We start from the raw sequence: 24,317 nt of genomic DNA on the forward strand, positions 1-24,317 counted from the left end.
CACTATTCCTCTTACTGACACCAATGATGGGACACTATTCCTCCCACTGACACCAATGATGGGGCACTATTCCTCCCACTGACACCAATGACGGGGCACTATTCCTCTTACTGACACCAATGATGAGGCACTATTCCTCCCACTAACACCAATAATGGGGCACTATTCCTCTCATGGATACCAATGATGGGGCACTATTCCTCCCACTGACACCAATGATGGGGCACTATTCCTCCCACTGACACCAATGATGAGGCACTATTCCTCTCATGGATACCAATGATGGGGCACTATTCCTCCCACTGACACCAATGATGGGGCACTATTCCTCCCACTGACACCAATGATGAGGCACTATTCCTCCCACTGATACCAATGATGGGGCACTATTCCTCCCACTGACACCAATGATGGGGCACCATTCCTCCCACTAACACCAATAATGGGGCACTATTCCTCCCACTAATACCAATGATGGGGCACTATTCCTCTTACTGACACCAAGGATGGGGCACCATTCCTCCCACTAACACCAATAATGGGGCACTATTCCTCCCACTAATACCAATGATGGGGCACTATTCCTCTTACTGACACCAAGGATGGGGCACGATTCCTCCCACTGACACCAATGATGGGGCACTATTCCTCCCACTGACACCAATGATGGGGCACTATTACTCCCATTGATACCAATGATGGGGCACTATTCCTCTAAGATTATATACCCCGGCCTGCGAGTTATTAGTAGTGTCATATTATGGTCTATTATGATGTATATATAGATTGTATTGGATTTCAACATGTTAGAGCAGAAGAAGAAGAAGAAGAGAAAAAAACATTTGACATCAGAAACAATCTATGCATACATCATAACAGACCATAATATGACACTACTAATACCTCGCAGGCTGGGCTATAGATGCACTATGTGATGCTTGGCTTCTCCATACAATTTCGGTTTGTAAATGTACCAGTCTTTGATGTAGTGCGTTATGTAGTACATTTATGGGTATGTACAGTATGTAATCACAAAAGTGTATTGTAGTGTGATTGTAGATATGTCATACCCTATCATCCCTGAAGAAGGACAAACCGAAACGCGTCACCTGTCTTACCTTCTGAGTTCAGGATTGGGAAGGACGATTTTGCCGACTCTCCCCATTTTCCGCATGGCTTCCTGTATATGGAAAACAAAAATGGGACTCAGTAGAAGCAAAAATAATTCTTACCAACAGTGCTGAGTTTGGAAGATTTGTCCCTAACACGGGCAATTATGTGGTACGTTTCTGTTAATGCGGCTCTTCAGTCATTTTTTTCATCCTTCCATCTTTTATATATATATAAATATATATATATATATATATATATATATATATATATATATATATATATATATATATATATACATACATACTAACAAAAAATAAACATTATTATATTAATTATATTAATTATTCTTAATATTAGTATTAATTATAATAAAACGGATATTAATATGAATATAGTATTATTATTATTAATAATAATAATAATAATAATTTATTCATTTCGTGGTTGGGTGTTTATTATTATTATATTCATTATTATTATTATTAATAACAACAACAATAATAATAATAATAATATGAATATATTATTATTATTAATATGAATAATAATCATTTATCCACTTTTTTTGGGTGTTTATTTATTTTTATTATTATTTTTTGAAAATTATTATTATTATTGATGTAGCGCCTTACAAGGTAGGTGCTAGGCATAGTATAGTGGGCCTTGGCTGCCTAACAGCAGGGCCATGGTTTTCAGCTGGGCTGTCATGTCTCCCAGGTGTTGCTATTGAGAGTGGGGAGTCTCTCCACTGGCTCCATGAGAAGGGTTCTCATTGGGCAGTGGAGGAAACCCAATCAATGGCACATTCAGGCATGTATCTACCCCAGAAAGGCAGATTCTGCCGCACAGGATTCTGGGAGTAGGTATAAGTTTGAGGGGAGCGCATGACGCAGCGTCTTTGGCGGGAAGCAGAGTCCCAGGCGGGAGAGTATGGGTGTCTCTCCTCCTGTCAGAAGGATCGGGTGTCCAAGGCAGCTTGCCTGAGGGGACCTGAGAGCGGAGCTGAGCTGCAGAGAGGATCCGGTGTGCCGAGGACCAGCGGAGTTGAGGGGGTCCAGTTCCAGGAAAGCATTCCCAGTTTGTGAGTACTGTAACTGCCCCTGGGGGTCTGCCTAGCTGAAAGAGGACCGCTCCGGTGAAGATCCGAAGGGATCCAGAAGCTAGCTAGCGGTAAAGGGGGTGCCAGAGTACCCTGAAGTGTCAGAGGGGGTGCCTAGTGAGAGGACCCTGAAGTATAGAGGGGGTGCCAGAGTACCCTGAAGTGTCAGAGGGGGTGCCTAGTGAGAGGACCCTGAAGTATAGAGGGGTTGCCTAGTGAGAGGACCCTGAAGCGTAAAGGGGGCACCAGCGGTTGGGCTCTTAAGTGTTAAAGTGTACAGTGTGCAGTGTTGAGAGTTGCAGCAGCACAAGCAGTTACAAGGAGCTACCTCAGTCAGTGAAGGGCTGAAATGAGCTGTTTACAGGACTTTTGAGCTAAACAGAGTGTCAGGAGTCAAGTCTCACTACAGTCTAGGATCTTTTGAAGTTAACCAAGGTGTTAAATTCAAGTTCTAGCACAGTGCAGCAAAACAGTATTTTTTAAGCGCCAGGAAGCGTTGGTCGGCATTCAGCTGGCGTCAGTACAGCGCTAACGAGCATTTTTCTACAAAGTGTCCCAATTGTACCTAGTTGAGCCAGAGAAGTATCCCACTCATTCCCTTCTCCCATCCCCAATATCAAATAAACAACACAAACCAAAGATGCCAGAATGGTCATTGACTCAAATCTCACACTTGGGTATTCAGCTTAAATGTGCTGAAGGTGTCACCGGTAACAATGGCAGACCCACATCAGGCCCAATGCCTGGAAAACCTGCTACATTAATAATAATAATATAAAACTAATAATAATTTAATCATTTTTTTATGGTTAGAGGTTAGTTATTACTTGTTTATGTATTACTATACATTATTATTATTAATATGAATAATAATCATTTATTCACTTTTTGTTTGGCTGTTTATTTATTATTATTTTAGTATTTTTATTATTAATAATAATAATAATAATAATAATAATATAAACAATACTAATAATAATTTATTTAATCATTTTTTTAGGGTTAGAGGTTAGTTATTACTTGTTTATGTATTATTCTTCATTATTATTATTAATATGAATAATAAGCATTTATTCACTTTTTGTTTGGGTTTGGGTATTTATTATTATTTTATTATTATTTTTATTATTAATACGGAAAGGTTTCTTCACCTTAAGTGTCGGTTCACACTATGGCGATCTGACTTCGGGGGCGACTTGTGAAGTCGCATGCACCGCGACTTCGGCGCAACTTGCACGGACTTCACATAATGGAAGTCAATGCAAGTCGCTCCGATGTCGCCCTGAAGTAGTACAGGAGTCGCTCCTATTAGAACGGTTCCCGTAGCACAGAATGGACCGTGACTTGTCAGGCTGACAAGTCGCCTGAAAAGTCGCGGTAGTGTGAACCGGGACTAAGAGCTGTGAAAATGTGGAATAGACTCCCTCCAGAGGTGGTTTTGGCCAGCTCAGTAGATTGCTTTAAAAAAGGCCTGGATTCTTTCCTAGGTGTACTTAATATAAGTGGGCACTAAAAATTTTTTAGGTAAAGTTGATCCAGGGTATTTATTTATTTATATCTTACTACTTTTTTTTTTTTTACACGTTTGAGCAGGAAAATCTCGAAATACGCACAAAAATGCGCAAATGTTATGTTTCCATAAATTTCTATGGGAACAGGGACTTAGACTGGAGATGTCAACCAACTCCATAGAGAATAATTTTTTTTTTTTTCCTGTAGCGCTTTTGAGCTTCAAGCTACAGAACGCTGAGTCGTGAGAGGGCCTAACAGGGGCACAGACAGCAATAAAAACTGACAAGCATTCTAATCCGTCTTCACTATATTCAAACCTAAAATAATGAAAGTTTTGCCTTTAGTTGTACTTTGAGTTCCGTGGTAAAGGGACATCAGGGCTGGACAGAGAAGGGGGTTTAAAATTTGCCTTTGTGAATTCTGCGTCCCATTATTGGAGTATTTTTTTGTATTCCGCCAGTGATGGAAGATGACGCATCACTCTTGTGACAGATCATTAAACGCGACACAACCCTCTTAACACCCACGTCCAGGTTAAATATTACATCTACAGAGGGGGACATTGTCAGAGCACGACCGCAGAACGAGAGGGCCGACACAAAGGGCTATTCTTTCCCCATAAAAACTTTAATACTCCGAGAGGTCGCTTTCCAAAACCGCGTCTTTCTTCTTTTGGCACAAAAGAACTTCTATAAATACGCAGGGAGAGCACGACCACAGCGGCAAGGCGAAGCGGTCACAGCTTGACCGGCCACATGTGCCCCCTGGGAATAATGGGGGTCATTCAGTCATTCTCGTAAATGTTGGGGGTGTAAAAAGTAACAACAACGTAAACAATGTTTATGACACAAGAGGCTGTTTTCTGCCTGAAAAACAACCTGTTTTCTATAATTCCACCCAATTATCAGCTGAATCACTCAATGGCTTCACAAAGGAGACCATGTTCGTGCAATGACTGCGGTCATCAGCCTGGAGGAGAATTGTGGACGCAACTTTTCAGGGGGTGGGGGGGCAGGTGGTAATCTGAAACTTCTGACATTGCAACTTTTTTTTAAAATAAAGACTGAATTGGTCTTCAAGTCGTGCCCATGCAGTAGGGTCCCCTCGGCACTACATAGGTTGAATGCTGATTTGGCAAGAGAAAAAAGAATAAACATGCATATACGCAGCGCCACTGCCAGGACTAATGAGGTAGAGTACTCCACACCAGTGGCAGCTTACCAGTTAATCCTAGGGGGTTAGGCGAGATTTAGAGCCCCCGGTTGGCCATAAGGCATCACCAAGACATGATGAAATATGGAAGGAGGAACGGGCATCTCCCCCTTGGCCAGCACCATGCCAAGATCCCAGCTCCTCCCTGCCTGACAACAAAGAGGTTAAACATGCATATAAGATAGGGCCAGGGACTATTCATAGGATTCAGATATATTGGGCAGACTAGATGGGCCAAATGGTTCTTATCTGCCGACACATTCTATGTTTCTATGTTTCTATATACAAAGCACCACTGCCAGGACTGGTAAGATAGTGCCCCCCCACCAGGGAAAGCTTACTGGTTGATCATGCGGGTTAGGTGAGATTTAGAGCCCCCGGTTGGCCATAAGGCATCACCAAGGCATGATGAAATATGGAAGGAGGAACAGGCATCTCCCCCTTGGCCTGGCCAGCACCATGCCAAGATTCCAGCTCCTCCCTGCCTAACAACAAAGAGGTTAAACATGCATATACAAAGCTCCACTGCCAGGACTGGTAAGATAGTGCTCCCCCCACCAGAGAAAGCTTACTGGTTGATCATGCGGGTTAGGTAAGATTTAGAGCCCCCGGTTGGTCATAAGGCATCACCAAGGCATGATGAAATATGGAAGGAGGAACAGGCATCTCCCCCTTGGCCAGCACCATGCCAAGATCCCAGCCCTTACCTGCCTGACAACAAAGAGGTTAAACATGTGTATACAAAGCGCCACTACCAGAACTGGCAAGATAGTGCCCCCCTACCAGCGGAAGCTTACTGGTTGATACTGGGGGTTAGGGTGAGATTTAGAAACCCCTGGTGGGCCATAAGGCATCACTAACACATGATGAGATATGGAAGGTGGAAAGGGCATCTTCCCCTTGGCCAGCACCATGCCAAAATCCCAAATCTTCCCTGCCTCGCAACAAATGGTTAAACGTGCGTATTCACAGCGCCACTGCCAGGACTGGTGAGAGAGTGTCCCCCAACCAGCGGAAGCTTACTGGTTGATCTGGGGGTTAGGTGAGATTTAGAGCCCCCGGTTGGCCACAACGCATCACCAAGGCATGATGAAATATGGAAGGAGGAACGGGCATCAAGGCATGATGAAATATGGAAGGAGGAACGGGCATCAAGGCATGATGAAATATGGAAGGAGGAACGGGCATCTCCCCCTTGGCCAGCACCATGCCAAGATCCCAGCCCTTACCTGCCTGACAACAAAGAGGTTAAACATGCGTATACAAAGTGCCACTACCAGGACTGGTAAGATAGTGTCCCCCTACCAGCGGAAGCTTACTGGTTAATCCTGCGGGTTAGGTGAGATTTAGAAACCCCTGGTGGGCCATAAAGCATCACCAAGGCATGATGAGATATGGAAGGAGGAAAGGGCATCTTGGCCAGCACCATGCCAAAATCCCAAATCTTCCCTGCCTAGAAACAAAGGGTTAAACATGTGTATTCACAGCGCCACTGCTAGGACTGGTGAGACAGAGTGCCCCCAACCAGCGGCAGCTTACTGGTTGATCCAGGGGGATAAAACCCCTGGTGGGCCATAAGGCATCACCAAGGCATGATGAGATATGGAAGGAGGAGCAGACATTTCCCTCTTGGCCAGCGGAATGCCAAGATTCAAGCTCCTCCCTGCCTGGCAACAAAGGCGTTGAACATGCGTATACACAGCGCCACTGCCAGCACTGGCAAAATAGAGTGCCCAACCAGCTGAAGCTTACTGGTTGATCCAGGGGGATAGGTAAGGTTTGGAGCCCCTGGTGGGCCACAATGCTTCAAAATGACCACCAATCTCCTGCCTGGGAATTCAGTAGGCCAGAGCCAACTTACAGGTCTTCGTTCCCTGGGGAGGGGGGCGGGGGCTGTCAGGTAGGTTGTAAGATGCCCTATGATTTCTAATGGTGCCCCTGAGTACAAATACTTACCTAATCTCTCGCTTCTGTAGACTGCCTACTCTCTGTGCAACTGGTCCCCTAAAGCTACTCTGCTTCGCTGCCTGGCAGCTCTCTAGTGTCATCTCATACAATGTAGGACCAGCAGTCCTGCACTGTACAGGAGGACGCTGAGGGCCTGACAACAATCCTGAGTGTTGGAAAGTGGAGGAGAGCACTGGCTACCGGGAAAATGGGGAATGAGGTAAGATAGTGTATTTATTCTTTTCCCTTTGAACAAAAATCAGGGACATTTTTTCCATCAGCAGCCCTCTAAAATCAGGGACTGTCCCCAGAAACTGGGATGTCTGATCATCCTAGTACAGGGATGTCAAACTCAATTTCATTGCAGACCAATTCAGCATTATGGTTGGCCTCACAGGGCCGGATGAATCTGTAACACTATATAAGACTATATTTGTGCCGAACAATATCGAACTGTGGGTGTGGCCAAACTGCACTAAGTGGGAGGATGGGGTGCGCTACATACAGATTGGCGAGTTAAGGAGTGCACTACATACGGAGTGCAGTTTCCGAGGTGCGCTACGTAGAGAGTGCAGAGTTCTTGGGTGTGCTGTGTACAGAGTGCAGAGTTCAGGGATGCGCTAGCTTCAGAGTGCAGCATTCAGGGGTGCACTACGTACAGAGTGCAGAGTTTAGGAGTGCATTACATACCGAGTGAGGTTTCAGGGGTGCGTTAGCTACAGAGTGCAGAGTTCAGGGGTGCGCTGTGTACAGAGTGCAGAGTTCAGGGGTGCCCATGTACAGAGTGCAGAGTTCAGGGGAGCTCTGCATACAGAGTGCTGAGTTCAGAGGTGTGCTGCGTACAGAGTGCAGAGCTCAAGGGTGTGCTATGTACAGAGTGCAGAGTTCAGGGGTATGTTACGTACAGAGTGAAGAGTTCAGGGGTGTGCTACGTACAGAGTGCAGGATTGAGGAGTGCACTACATACAGATGGCAAGGTTTAGGGGTGGCTTCTGTGATTACAAGTGACAGTGGTAAGCGGGGAGTGGAGGGCAAGAGCTGGAGCTGGTGGAACCCACATTCGGGCTGAAAAAACCTTGGGCACAACGGCCACATGAAATGGCCAGGTGGGAAGGATTCAGCCCGCAGGCCTTGTGTTTGACACATGTGTCCTCGTATAAGTGTACTTGTGTGCGTGTGATGGGGGGTAGAGTCATTGCATGGGTACATTTAACAACAGCCAGGAGTTGGGATTTAAAGTTAAGCTCTAGTCAAAATTCTTCACTATTTTTGAAAGTGTTGGAAGCGAATCGTCCAAGAGACTGGAGACGTGATACAAGAGATGGTCAGAGACTGCAGACATGACACAAGAGCTGGTCAAAGACTGGAGACATGATACATGAGATTGTCAGAGACTGCAGACATGATACAAGAGATGGTCAGAGACTGGGGACATGATACAAGAGATGGTAAGAGACTGCGGACACGATACAAGAGATGATCAAAAACTGGAGACGTGATACACAAGAGATGGTCAGAGACTGTGGACATGATACAAGAGATGGTCAGAGACTGCAGACATGACACAAGAGCTGGTCAAAGACTGGAGACATGATACAAGAGATGGTCAGAGACTGCAGACATGATAAAAGAGATGGTCAGAGACTGCAGACATGATACAAGAGATGGTCAGAGACTGCTGACATGACACAAGAGCTGGTCAAAGACTGGAGACATGATACAAGAGATGGTCAGAGACTGCAGACATGATACAAGAGATGGTCAGAGACTGCTGACATACTACAAGAGATGGTCAGAGACTGAGGACACGATGCAAGAGATGATCAAAGACTGGATACATGATACAAGAGATGATCAAAGACTGGATACATGATACAAGAGATGATCAAAGACTGGATACATGATACAAGAGATGATCAAAGACTGGATACATGATACAAGAGATGGTCAGAGACTGTGGACATGATAAAAGATAAAAAGAGATGGTCAAAGACTGCGAACATCATACAAATGAGCATGTAATAGTCAAATTGTAAAGTGCTATATAAATCCTGTATAATATTAATAATAATAATATGGGAGTTGGAGACATGTTGCAGGAGATAGTCATAGACTACTTATCCAGCGTTCTTCACTGTGTAGTCCTACTTAGAGCCTCACAGCCTATATTCAGGCATAGTCACTGACAGACATCTAATTAGAAGCTCTGTCTAAAGATATTTTCTGGACGGTCACATTACCCACAAAGCATGTCTGTAGAGACAGACAAGCGATATAAATAACATAAACTTGTAACAGTATAAATATAATGCCTATAAAATACAGCAACAAAATAATTACAAGGTTTGGGTTTATAGGCCTGCATATATTGTATGTTGAAGGCTTCCCTGTGACTTCTCAGTTATATACTATTTTATAGTAAAATAAATATATCCATCATTCTATCTTATCTCCTTGCTCCGTCTTTCTATCTCCCTATCACCTACACTGTCGAATTCTCTTCCCCGCTTTCTGGTCTTTCTCTCTCCCCCTACCCCCCCCCCCCTGTTATCTCACACATCTACACTATTTGGCTAGCGGTTTGTGAAAACCTGGCCATCACCAGGGCCGGCCTTAGGTGTTCAGGCACCCTGTGCGAGCTAATCCTGTGGCGCCCCCCGCGCGCATTTTCTTGCACCTTTTTTGCACTTTATTTGACTATTCTTTTTTATGATCACTAATAACTTAGCCCCCCTTACATCAGAGACCCCCCACACAGAGCCCCCTTTACATTAGAGACCCCCACACAAAGCCCCCCTTAATTTAGAGCCCCCCCTACATCAGAGAGTCCCCCACACAGCCCCCCCCAACACAGAGCCCCCCCTCACATCAGAGACCCACCTCACATCAGAGACCCCCCACACAGAGCCCCCTTTACATCAGAGACCCCCACACAAAGCCCCCCTTAATTTAGAGCCCCCCTACATCAGAGAGTCCCCCACACAGCCCCCCCCACACAGAGCCCCCCCTCACATCACAGACCCACCTCACATCAGAGACCCCCACACAGAGCCCCCCTCACATCACAGACCCCCCACACAAAGCCCTCCTCATATCAGAGACCCCACACACAAAGCCCCCCTCACATCAGAGACCCCACACACAGAGCCCCCTTACATCAGTGACCCCCACACAAAGCCCCCCTTACATCAGAGACCCCCACATCAGAGAACCCCCACACAGAGCCCCCCTCACATCAGAGACCCCCCTCACATCAGAGACCCCCCACACAAAGCCCCCTTACATAAGAGCCCCCCGCCCACATCAGAGAGCCCCCCTTACAAAGCCCCCCTCACAAAGAGCCCCCCACATCAGAGACCCCCCAAAGGCAGGCCCTGGCCATCACACCTAATATAGGGTTAAAGTATGTAGACCTCCCTCAAAGTGATTGCGTTTCCAGTGAAGGGTACTGTTAATACTTGTGATAACAGTTTGGTGAAGGCCCTTTTCTGTTCCAGCATGACTATGCCCCTGTTTACCAAGCCAGCTCCATAAAGACATGGACTTCCTCCCTAGTCAACTGGAATGCCAATTACAAGCTAGGTCTTCTCATCCAACATCAGTACCTGACCTAACAAATGGCACAATGGACACAAATTCCAACAGACACACTCCAAAATCTTGTGGAAAGCCTTCCTAGAAGAGCGAAGGATTTTATACAGTAGCCACAAATGGGAGCCAACTCCATATTATTTACCATGGTTTTGGAATAGGATGTCTAACAGGCCTACTGAATACCTTTGATATAAATTGTAATGCTGATTGTGAGCCAGGTCTTCTTGTCCAAAATCAGTACCTGACCCCACAAATGCACTTTAGACCGAATGGGCATTTTTTTTCCCCAGGCACACTCCATCTCCAATCTTGTGGAAAGCCTTCCCTAAAAGTGGTCGCAATGAAGGCCAACTCAATATCAATAGCTATGGATTTTCAAAGGGATGTCCAACAAGCTTTTGGGATAAATTTTAATGCAAATTGTGAGCCAGATCTTCTCATTCAACATCAATATCTGACCTCGGATATGCTCTTTAGGCCGAATGGGCACTTATTCCCACAGACACACACCAACATCTTGTGGAAAGCCTTTCTAGAAGAGTAAAGGCTGTGATGGTCACAAAAAAGGGCCAACTCCATATTAATGCCTATGGTTTTGGAAAGGGATGTCCAACAAGCTTATTGAATACTTTTGGGATAAACTGTAATGCCAAATGTGAGCCAGTTATTCTCATCCAAAATCAGTACCTGACCTCAGATATGCTCTTTCGTTGTTTGGGCTCACATCTCCATAGACACACTCCAAAATCTTGTAGAAAGCCTTTCCTAAGAGTGAAGGCTGTTATGATCAAAAAAGAGGGCCGACTCCATATTAATGTCCGTGGTTTTTGGAATAGGGTGTCCAACATGCTTATATAAGCATGATGGTCACTGGTATATAAATATGGTGTTGAAACCCCCTTAGTGATTGGTACCACCACAAAGGGGTGCTAACTTAATGGCCATAGTTTTGGAAAGGGATGTCCAACAAGCATATTGAAAACTTTTGGGATAAACTGTAATGCCAATTATGAGCCAGGTCTACTTGTCCAACATCAGTACTAGCCCTCAGATATGCTCTTTTGGCCGATTGGGCTCAAATCCCACAGGCACACTCCAAAATCTTGTGGAAAGCCTTCCTAGAGCAAAGGCTGTTATAGTTCCAAATGTGGGCCAACTTCATATTAATGGCCATGGTTCTGGAATGGCCATTATATAAGTGCTTATAAATGCTTATAATGCTTATACAAGTGTGATGGCCACATGTCCATAATAAATATTAAGGTTGACACCCCCTTTGCGATTGGCACCCCCACAAAGGGATGCTAACTCCATATTAACGCCCATGGCTTTGGAATAGGGTCTCCAATGCCTCGTTTCCACTGAGCAGATCGGTTCGGGTCAGTTCGGTACGCTATTTTGAGTGTTTCCATTATGAAAGTGGCCCATACAACCGAACCAAACCGCACCATTCCTGGTCCTCTTTCAGATGTAGGGCCATAGGAAATGGTACGGTACGGTTAGGGCGGAGCCACTGGCGTCACACGATACATTCCACTGATTGGTGGACAGAAAAACGTCAATGCTCATGTCTAACGAAAGCACAAAACAAACACCACGTTTGGTGTGAACCCTGCATGGCCCCTGGCGGTCCGACTTGCAGTGGAAACGCTCACCTGAATAGGCCGGACCATTCTAACCCTTCCAAACTGTACTGACCCGAACCGTTCCGTTCACTGGAAACGAGGCATAACATGCTTATTGAAGCGCCATTGTCAGGTGTCCAAAAACAACATCAACAACATCCTAAATACCTTTCGACCCCAAATTTTCCCCCTTGATTCTTCTGAAAAACTTCTAAAAAGCTTCTTGTAGGGGTACTGACTGCGGCGTGGTGCTTTGTTGTGATTAAATAGAAGAAACAGGAGCCTCTCTCTCTGGTTGGATTACATACCAGGATTCAGGGTGTGAAGCGAATGAAATACCTAACCGCTTCCCTAAACGACTCTTTGGACATTCATAACCAGGTCTGGGAATTGTGGGACCTTTTCAAGATTCCCCTCGCCTGATCTTTCCCCGGTCTTGATTGGGCATTGCAGTAGGTGGACTCTACTCTCTCTTTCCCTTCCCGTTCCCCCACTCCTTTTCCTTACTCCTATGTTTTGTTTGCTCCTCTCTCCTACATGTACCCGGTACAGCCAGAGTATCTTGGTGAGGAGAGTGCCTTGGTTAGCGGCTTCTTTGCTACACCTCTACTCAGATAACTGTGTCTCAGATCTTGTGTACCTCTGCAACCTGAATGTCCTCTTTTTTTCTGTATGTTAAAAAGGAATAAAAATAAAATTGTAAGTTCTAAAAAAAAAAAAAACTTTTGGCCATACAGTGTGTACAGTATATCATTCTGAAAGATTGATGTCATACCTATAGAACCGAGGTCTCCAAACTTTCTAAACAAACAGCCAGTTTACTGTCCTGAAGACTTTGGGGGGGGGGCGGACTGTGCCCATTTTGAGATGAAAAGGTCCCAATGTCAGTGGGAAAAATAAATAATGCGGGGTATAGTTTGTTTTAGTGGAAGTAATTGTGCCCCATCATTGATGTCATTGGGCCCCATCATTGGTGTCAGTGGGAGAAATTGTGCCCCATCGTTGATGTCATTGGGCCCCATCGTTGGAGTCATTGGGAGGAATTACTACCCATCATTAATGTCATTGGGCCCCATCCTTGGTGTCATTTGGAGGTATTACGCCCCATCATTGATGTCATTGGGCTCCATCATTGGTGTCAGTGGGAGGAACTGTGCCTCGTTGTTGATGTCATTGGGCCCCATTGTTGGTGTCATTGGGAGGAATTGCTACCCATCATTGATGTCATTGGGCCCCATCGTTAGTGTCATTGGGAGGAATTGCTACCCATCATTAATGTCAATTTGGCCCCATCCTTGGTGTCATTGGGAGGAATTGCAACCCATCATTGATGTCATTGGGCTCCATCATTGATGTCAGTGGGAGTAATTGTGCCCCATTGTTAATGTAATTGGGCCCCATCATTGTTGTCATTGGGAGGAATTGCTACCCATCATTGATGTCATTGGGCCCAATCATTGGTGTTATTTGGAGGTATTACGCCCCATCATTGATGTCATTGGGCCCCATCGTTGGTGTCATTGGGAGGAATTGCAACCCATCATTGATGTCGTTGGGCCCCATCGTTGGTGTCATTGGGAGGAATTGCTACCCATCATTGATGTCATTGGGCCCCATCGCTGGTGTCATTGGGAGGAATTGCAACCCATCATTGATGTCATTGGGCCCCGTCGTTGGTGTCTTTGGGAGGAATTGCTACCCATCATTAATGTCATTGGACCACATCCTTGGTATAATTTGAAGGTATGACGCCCCATCATTGATGTCATTGAGCTCCATCATTGGTGTCAGTGGGAGAAATTGTGGCCCATCGCTGGTGTCATTGGGAGGAATTGTATCCCCTTCATCAGTGTAATTGATGGGAATTATGCCCCATGTTTTGTATCAGTGGAAGAAATAGAGCCTCAAGGGCTGGATAAACGTGGCAAAGGGCCCCATCTGACCCCTTCCCCTCGGGCCGAAGTTTGGAGAACACTGCTGTAGAAAATTGGACACCTCTAAAAAATATGGGGCCAGTCAGGACACCAAACCTACGTTGTGTTTTAAGTCAAACTGCTCAATTGAGCCATCACCCATTTTCTGGATCATCCCATAACTGTCAGTCTTTGTTCTGGGACCACCAAGATAGGATTCTCAACAGACCTCAAATCAATAAATATAGCTTGTTACTCTGTGGGAATACAGGAAAATCGAGGTGGGTCTTGTAAGTCCACAACGGTTTCCATAACTCCGTTCCAAGCTATTTACTTTATCAGTTTTAACTATTCCATACACAGATGGTGTTGGGGTATTACCATCAGCTGATCGCCTCTTTCAGACGTTGCATGCGCTCTCCTCTTCACTTTAGCGGGATCGCTGCCTGTTACTGTTTACGCTGGTTGTCGTGGATAACGGACTGTAAATATTTACATCTGGATGGATTATACAGTATCTCTCGGCATTATATGGTAAATACAAACCATACCGCGAGCAGAGGGGTGTACTCGGAATCCCAAGTGGCTTCACATCTGGGAAACATTCTCAATATCTCCTGTTCTAGAGGAGGAGGAATAATAACGTCTTGCACAGCTGTTGAAAAAGCCTTTACTGTGTACAGACCACTATTTAAAGGAAACGTCCAGCCAAACACAAACTGGATGCATCAAAAGTCACTCCTGGGATACAGCCCACCTGGTTACTAAATCCAGTTTTCATCCTGCCATTATTGCCTGCCCTTGGCTTGCCACTTAACTAAAGCCCTGCAGCTGTTGGTAACTTTTCTTTTCTAAATGGTCCTACACATAAAAAAGCTATAGCATTCCCGGGTTCCTTTGTGGTCCCCACCTACACAGATTGGAGTATGAGAGGGAGGTTGCACAGTACAGGGTCTTGTCCTGCCTCAATGTACTCATTGGATTTAATTCACTAAAACTACAGAGTGCAAAATCTGGTGCAGTTCTGCATAGAAACCAGTCAGCTTCCAGATTTTTAATTTTTTTTGGTCAAAGCTTTAAGGAGTTGTAAAGCCAGGAAGGTTTTTTATTTTAATGCATTCTCTGCATTAAGATAAAAAGCTTTCTGTGTGTAGCAGCCACCCCAACACCCCTAATGCTTACCTACCCTCTCTGTCCAGCGATGCCCACGAGTCCCTTGTCCGTCCTGGGACTCTCCCTCCCAATTTGCTGATATTCAGCCGTGGTGCCATTGGATCCCCCGGCTGTCAATCAAAGTCAGTGAGCCAATCAGGAGAGAGAGAGAGGGGTGCGGGGCCGTAGGATACACGGAGCTGCAGCTTGGCTGGGTGCCCCCACAACAAGCTGCTTGCTGTGGGGGCACTCGATAGGAGGGAGGAGCAAGGAGCAGGAACTAGGGACCCAAGAAGAGGAGGATCCGGGCTACCTGCGAAACCAACTGCACAGGGGAGGTAAGTATAACGTGTTTATTTTTATTTTTTTTCTAAAAAAGAGACTTTACAATCACTTTAACCACTTGCCGACTTCCCACCGCAGATATACTGCGGCAGGCTGGCTCGGTTGCGCGAATCACTGTACCCATACGTCGCTCCTCGGGAGCGAGCATGGGGGGAGATTCGCGAGAGGGAAAGCTGATCCGCAAGGGGCGGTGTCAGTGGGAGGAATTGTTCCCCATCGTTGATGTCATTGGGCCCCATTGTTGGTGTCATTTGGAGGAATTGTTACCCATCTTTGATGTCATTGGGCCCCATTGTTGGTGTCATTTGGAGGAATTGTTATCCATCATTGATGTCATTGCACAAATGGAAGAATGGTCAAACATTCCCATAGACACACTCCTAAACCTTGTGGACAGCCTTCCCAGAAGAGTTGAAGCTGTTATAGCTACAATGGGTGGGCCAACTCAATATTGAACCCTACAGACTAAGACTGGGATGCCATTAAAGTTCATGTGGGTGTAAAGGCAGACGTCCCAATACTTTTAATAATATAGTGTATAATCTTATGAGAAGATTATTGTTAAAATGAATGGTCTGGTGACTGGCTCTCTTTAATGCATTTTTTTTTTTTTTGTCAAAACGTTTTATTGAAATAATGCACATTACAAAATACAAGAACATTGCAGGTACATATAAAATATGGAGAACAAAGCCTTGAAACCTTGTAAACTGAAGGTGTGGCATACAGTTAGGCCAGGAACAGGCAACACTACAACAGCCATATAATAACAGCCCAAAGGCAGGCCAGAAAGGCAAAAAAGAGGACAGGGGGGGGAGATGTTGGGATATGCGGAATTCAATTGCGAAGGGTATAACCCTGTCATGTGTCCCCTTCGTCAGCGGAAACCAGGGTAGGAGTACTAAGTCTAGGCTGCGGTGGGGATTCCCTGACCCCGGCACCCCCAGGGGGAACTTGCTGTACCAAGGAACAGAGAGCCCCCACCAAAAACTGTGTGAATCCCGGCGAAGAGGCGTTTTGTACAAGGGACACCGGTCTATGCTGTTAGCGAGGAGTGAAAAACTACCTCTTTAATGCATTTTTAAACCACAAAGCATATCTAAAATGCGATATTAGGGTGAAAAAAGGTAAAAACGTTATTATATATATATATATATATATATATATATATATATATATAACAAAAAAAAAACAAAAAAATAATATTTTGTGATGTACAATGCTTTAGAAAATTAAATGTTATTCAATTATGGTTTGCAGATATTCTAAGCATCTAAAAAACTAGAAAGCCAAAGAGGAGATACCGATTCATGAATATACAATTATATGTCCCCAAACACAGATGTGTTTAATTCTAGTGTTGTGTGGTCTGCATCCAAAACCGCATGAATATGTATATATCATGAACCCACAATAGAAAAAATAAGGACACATTATTTGTGACTACTTTGTCGGATCGGTAATTGACAAGGCTAAAAAAAAGAGACATGTCCGTCAAGCTCACTTTCCCATAAACTCCACCAGTGTGAGCCAGAGGAAGGCAAAATATCCCTCACGGGGCAACTGCGTCCAGTTATACCCACAGAGGCCATCAGACCTCTTCTCTCCATTAGAATGTTTCATACTATCACTTAGTAATTGAAGCATCCCTCTTTCACCCCAAAGGCAGGATAGCACCTCCAGAGGCAAGGGGTGGGCTAGCATTTCATCCCAAGGCTGAGTTCATGGCTAAAATGGGGGGACCAAAAAAGGATATTGGGCGCCAGTTACTATTTTTCTTTTTAAGGTTTTACTGCAGAACATTTAAGGAGGTGAGGGGTCCCAGATCTGGTAGCAGATCAGTTGAAGACTCTCCAGATCCAGATTAATGCCCAGCTTCACAGTGTCAGAACCTTTAAGCTGACCTGGCAATACTGTAAGCACAATCACAAATTTTAGTGCGTCCTCCAAGTGAGTCACCAGGTTCTTCTGAGAGACCAGCCTTCTTTTTGGCTTGTTCCCTGTTCCCTGGGTCTCCTCCTTGGTGCAGCCTCCTACAGACCAGGCAGGACAGCTTCAGGACCAACTCAGCACAGGTTAGGCCCTAAACCAGGCTGGCTACTGGGCCTAACAGCATAGCTCCATCCAGGTAGAGGTCAGATATCTGTACTGTGCTGATATGAGGAATGCTAGTTGCATGCCTAGATAGTGGGACCAATTTACTAACAAGGTGTAACTAAAACTTTTTAATGTGCTAAAATTTATATAAAGGTTTTGGAATTTATATAATGCAAAGGTCTTGATTTATAAGTTCTAATATTAGGGAAGGTAAGTAGTGAAAGGTATAACCTGAGATAAAAGTTTCAATGAACAATACATTAGGTAAATGCCATGCACCTTTGTTTATTTTTGAAATTTTGGTGGTGGTGTTGGAGGCTTTTGCCTAGATTATATTAAAAATAGTTGAATTTAAACAAAAATGTTCACCATTCTGCGTCTCTGATCCTCAAATGTCATTGAACCAGATTGTGGGGAAAAAGTAGCATTGAGGAACATTGTCCAAAAATGTCATTGAGCCAGATTGTGGGGAATATGTAGCATTGAGGAACATTGTCCATGAATCCAGCCAATGTGACCCAGAGGTGTGACCCACTAATAATCCACAATACATGTGATAGATTGAGAGTAATAAGTGACAATGTCTTTATATGTTATTGCATTTTATTTGTTTTAATTGTGGTGTTGAAAATTTGGAAGGATAGGCAGAGAGGGTTTGTTATCTGTGATCTCAAATGTCTCATATAGGTGTGAAGTGTAAATTTGTGCCGAGTTAAGGAATTTAGAGTGTAGGTGTCTCAGTGGTAAAGAGGGCTACCTCCTTATTTTGTGTGATAACACAGTACACTACAAGGGGTAACTGTGAATGCATAAGAGGGCCCCAAGTTAGAAGCAGCAGCAGGGGAGGATTGAGATTTCTGGTGAATGAAACCACCTATCAGGGGAGCAGGTAATATCCAGGTAATCCAAGTAGTCAACCCTTTTAGTTTCACCTTCTGGGGGTGGAAGCTTGTCTTTTTCAGGTCTTGGAGGGGGCCCCAGATCTCAGCAGGCGGTGCTTAGGAAGCGTATTATTTGTGTCCTTTCCAGAATAAGTCATATGTGGAAGAGGAAGATGAAAGCATGGCAGGGTATCCTGATGGTATTAATCCTGGGTCCCATATATGTGGGAAGCCAAATCTTCTTGAACAGGAGGATCCAAAATGCATGAGGTGATCAGTACTCAGTTCAATCTTTCAGATTGTTGGATAATTCCCCCTTGTGTACGTCACAAACCCATATTTGCTATGGCAGCAATGAGTCCACACCTATACCATGCTTTATTGGTAAATTTGTCTAAGAATAGTGTGCTAACTGTGCAGCAAGGGAAAATAATCAAAGAAGAGGATTTGTTGATCCAAGAGATATCAGGTAAAGGGATCGGTATTATCCTGAACCGGACAGTTAGTTGGGTATCACAGATTATTATCAAGAGCCAGGTGAGACCCAGGTGTTTCTGAATGGATGTTATGATATCTTGAATCAAACAATGTGTCAATGTGAAAGTGATTGCTCCAACTGTTTTAATGAAACCTTGAAGCAGGGCTTTGTATATACCAGATGACCGCAATGGGGCATATATCGACACTGATGAAAACAAGCATAATCGGTCCTTGAAGGAGTTGGCGGATTCAGAACTAAAAAGTGTTGCAGCAAGTCTTGCCTAATCCATAATATTTTTTGTGTGGACGACAAGCAAGAAAAAGTTTGCCTCTTAAAGCCAATGGTATCTCTATAATAGCAGAACATATTTATGCTACTAGGCCTTTAAATATGTCTGAATTGCTAAAAGAACATAGGGGAGGTAGGCATAAGAGATCTACGGAGAGTAAAGTCTATTCAATACAGGCTGCTACAGATGCCATGACTGACATTGCACAGAAGTATAACATATCAGTATTTGGGGAGGCATTTAAAGCATGGACTTATGCTCCATCCTTTTCTGGATGGGGACATGAGATGCCAAATAGGATTAATAGTTATGCAAATGTGACCAATATAATGTTGGGTCATGTCCTAGCAGCACTGAAAGATGAAGCAGAAGAATTAACAGAAGTAAGAAGACAGGTGATTGCTAACCATATGGGTTTAGACATTCTATTTGCATCCCAGGGAGGGCTATGTACAGTAGTATAGCAGAAATGTTACACCTACAGTAGCTCACAAAAGTGAGTACACCCCTCACATTTTTGTAAATATTTTATTCTATCTTTTCATGTGACAACACTGAAGAAATGACACTTTGCTACAATGTAAAGTAGTGAGTGTACAGCTTGTATAACAGTGTAAATTTGCTGTCCCCTCAAAATAACTCAACACACAGCCATTAATGTCTAAACTGCTGGCAACAAAAGCGAGTTCACCCCTAAGTGAAAATGTCCAAATTGGGCCCAATTAGCCATTTTCCCTCCCCGGTGTCATGTGACTCGTTAGTGTTACAAGGTCTCAGGTGTGAATGCGGATCAGGTGTGGTAAATTTGGTGTTATCGCTCTCACTCTCTCATACTGGTCACTGGAAGTTCAACATGGCGCCTCATGGCAAAGAACTCTCTGAGGATCTGAAAAAAAAAGAATTGTTGCTCTACATAAAGATGGCCTAGGCACCCCAGATGTTTTGGAACTACATTTCCCATGATGCTCATGCATTCTGCAGTGTAGTTGAGCATCATGGGATATGTAGTTCCAAAACATCTGGGGGTGCCAAGGTTCTGGCCTAGGCTATAAGAAGATTGCTAAAACCCTGAAACTGAGCTGCAGCACGGTGGCCAAGACCATACAGCTGTTTAACAGGACAGGTTCTACTCAGAACAGGCCTCACCATGGTCTACCAAAGAAGTTGAGTGCACATGCTCAGCGTCATATCCAGAGGTTGTCTTTGGGAAATAGACGTATGAGTGCTGCCAGCATTGCTGCAGAAGATGAAGGGGTGGGGGTCAGCCTGTCAGTGCTCAAACCATATGCCACACACTGTATCAAATTGGTCTGCATGGCTGCCGTCCCAGAAGGAAGCCTCTTCTAAAGATGATGCACAAGAAAGCCCGCAAAAAGTTTGCTGAAGACAAGCAGGCTAAGGACATGGATTACTGGAATCATGTTCTATGGTCTGATGAGAACAAAATAAACTTATTTGGTTCAGAAGGTGTAAAGCGTGTGTGGTGGCAACCAGGTGAGGAGTACAAAGACAAGTGTGTCTTGCCTACAGTCAAGCATGGTGGTGGGAGTGTCATGGTCTTGGGTTGCATGAGTGCTGCCGGCACTGGGGAGCTACAGTTCATTGAGGGAACCATGAATGCCAACATGTACTGTGACATACTGAAGCACAGCATGATCCCCTCCCTTCAGAGACTGGGCCGCAGGGCAGTATTCCAACATGATAACGACCCCAAACACACCTCCAAGACGACCACTGCCTTGCTAAAGAAGCTGAGGGTAAAGGTGATGGACTGGCCAAGCATGTCTCCAGACCTAAACCCTACTGAGCATCTGTGGGGCATCCTCAAATGGAAGGTAGAGGAGCGCAAGGTCTCTAACATCCACCAGCTCTGTGATGTCATCATGGAGGAGTGAAAGAGGACTCCAGTGGCAACCTGTGAAGCTCTGATGAACTCCATACCCAAGAGGGTTAAGGCAGTGCTGGAAAATAATGGTGGCCACACAATAAATATTGACAATTTGGGCCCAATTTTGACATTTTCACTTAGGGGTGTACTCACTTTTGTTGCCAGCAGTTTAGACATTAATGGCTGTGTGTTGAGTTATTTTGAGGGGACAGCAAATTTACACTGTTATACAAGCTGTACACTCACTACTTTACATTGTAGCAAAGTGCCATTTCTTCAGTGTTGTCACATGAAAAGATATAAAATATTTACAAAAATCTGAGTGGTGTACTTACTTTTGTGAGATACTGTATATGGTTGACAATAGCTATGACATAAATGCCCACCTTTCAGCAGCAGAAGAGTTACAGGGTGATGTACATGATATCCTCAATCATAATCTAGATTTATCTGAGTGGGGTGGAGGGGTATTGTCATGGACATCTTGGTTGAACCTATTTAATTGGTTTAAGGGGATTAGTGACGTTTTTAAGATATTTTTGATAGGATTAGTAAAGATAGAAGGAATTGTGTTGGGAGTGATAATATGTTTACTCGTATGCTATAAACTAAGCTTATGTGCGTACAAAAAGATTTTGATGTTTGTCACTTCATTTGGAAGGAACAATGGAAAACAGCAAAGAAAGTGAGATTCCTGAGCTGTCACCCATTTCTGAACCGTCCCTTAACACACTCATTACTGCATTATTTATTGTCTTGTGCTCTGAGGTGCTTGTACTGGTACCAATGTCATCTGCAATCCATGAGAGGGAAGGCAAATCTGACCATGATGAGACAATGAAAATTTAAATTAAAGCCTCGTACACACGCACCGATTGTTGGCCGTGAATTTTCGGCCAACGTCCGATCGGCCAATTGTTGGCTTGTTAGTATGATGCTTCCGACAACCAACTGCGACTTTTCGGCCGAACAAAATCTGGTGTGCATGCTATAAAATTTTTGTTGGCCGTCAACACAACGGCCGATTTTCCGTCAGTCAGTACAGATTTCGGCAGACAAAAATCAGATGAGCAAGACTGGGCATGCTCAGAGAAGAAAAAACACACAGAAAGTCAACCATCACATGACATCACTTCTGAAGTTGGTTTTTGTTGGCCAACAAAAGTCCAGTGCAAGTCTAGAGCACATTTCAACCAACACAACAACACTGGACAAAAGACGGCCGATCGGTCGGCCAACAATCGTTGCGTGTGTACGAGGCTTACGACTAAAGAATTTGTGCCTGAAAATGCCCAAGACCCTCCAAGGAATAAAATCCCTCCCACGTCCTGCTGTAGTAACATGGACTGGGCCTACATTGATTGATCTGCCATCTACTACCGAGACAGGATCCTGACTCAACTCATGCTGAAGAAGCCTCGGCTCCCTCAGAGAGTTAATAAAAATGTTTTTGATTGTTGGACATTCATTTATATATTGGGCACATTCTAGACTAGAGCCACGCAGGGCCGGGACAAGGGGTGGTCAGGAGGGAGGCTGCCCTGGGCGCAATGGTTTATTGAAGGGATGGGGGCACCCTGACCCTAACCCCAAGGAAAGGGGGGGGCGCAGATTGGCATCCTTGCCCTGGGCACTGGATGACCTTGTCCCAGCACTGGAGCCATGTGGCGGAATATGGAAAATTTAGCGTTCACTGAACAAGGGATTGGGATCAGGTGGGTGGGGGAGCGGGGAATGACTTGACGACAGCTGAGACAGTTCTTACAGGAAGAAACATTTACTAATCCACTGTTTGCCATAATAATACCAAATATAATACCGTATAATGCCATAATAATACATTTGGGAGGTAACGACATAAGGAGGAAGGGAAGGTTGGGAGCTCTGATAAAAAAAGTTGTGGGAAGATATGCATTGGATAAGAGGGAAGTTTCTAACTACACACTGTACATTGTTGTCTCACTGGTTATATCCCGAACCTTATGGAGATATGACAGAATTTCACAAGCCCAAAGGTTTAATTGGGAGTGTTACAAGGCTTTAACCTCCCTGGCGGTATGAATCTTTCGGATTTTAGGTGCTGAAAGCGGTACAATTATTTTGCATGTAATTCTTAAGAATGAGCAGCCCAAACCAACTATTTACATATGATTTTTTTTTTACTGTGCGTTCTTCTTTATAACATCTCAGGGATGATAAAGTTTGAAACACAAAATCATAAATTATAATATAATAAAAAACTATAAATAAGTTAAAGTATGTATGTATATATATATATATATATATATATATATACTGTATATATATATATACTGTATATATATATATATATATATATACATACGTATATATACATATATATACGTTATGTGTATATATATATATATATATATATATATATATATATATATATATATATACATACATACATACATATATATATATATATATATATATATATATATATACACATGTATATATATATATATGTATATATATATATATATATACTGTATACTGTATACATATATATATATTTTTTATATATATATATATATATATATATACATAAAAAGTACAGTAAAACTGCAGGAAAGGGCACTGGGGGGCAAACTAATGTGATTTTTTTTTTTATTTTGAATTGTATCAGTGTGTTTGGTGTGTTTTACATTTGAATTTGCCGCCGGTTACACCCCCCCCCCGCGAACGTCACGTCACAGGAGATGGAAGGCGGGGCACGGAGACGATCGGGAGGAAGAACCGCCGCCAGACACCGCCGGGACACATCGCTGGATCCTGGTGACAAGGTAAGTAACCCCCGCTTTCAGGATCCAGCTTCTGGTGGTACCCCGAGTGTGGCTCTGGGTTACCACTTTTGGCTCTGAAATTTAACCCCGAGCCACGCTCGGGAATACAACTAAGAAGGTTAAGGGAAGTCAGTGGATTTGCAGTCCATCACTTTGAGGGGGATGCACAGAACCCCCATCTATTCAGGGGGAACTTCATAAACCTGAATGACAGAGAATATGATATCTTCCTAGAAGGGTTACAACAGACAGTTGCTATGTGTCTTAGAACAGGAATTCAGGGGTCACAGGTGGGCAAATAAAAAAAATCACTGCAAAGTTTATTTCCCACTAGTTAGAGCGTGAAAGCATTGTAACTGCTA

The 24,317-nt window shown here is 44.0% G+C and overlaps 1 protein-coding gene across 1 annotated transcript in view; it reads right to left on the bottom strand.

The window, feature by feature from the left end:
* The window catches only part of FGGY (FGGY carbohydrate kinase domain containing), a 433,297-nt gene that overhangs the window by 4,397 nt on the left and 404,583 nt on the right, over positions 1–24,317 (bottom strand). The window contains exon 15 of the mRNA XM_082264806.1: positions 1,119–1,180. Coding sequence (XP_082120932.1) covers positions 1,119–1,180 — 62 coding nt within the window. The remainder of the gene's footprint in view (positions 1–1,118; positions 1,181–24,317) is intronic.

This window comes from Pelophylax lessonae (assembly GCF_965119305.1).
Source record: "Pelophylax lessonae genome assembly, chromosome: 8".
In the NCBI taxonomy this organism is placed as follows: Eukaryota; Metazoa; Chordata; class Amphibia; order Anura; family Ranidae; genus Pelophylax; species Pelophylax lessonae.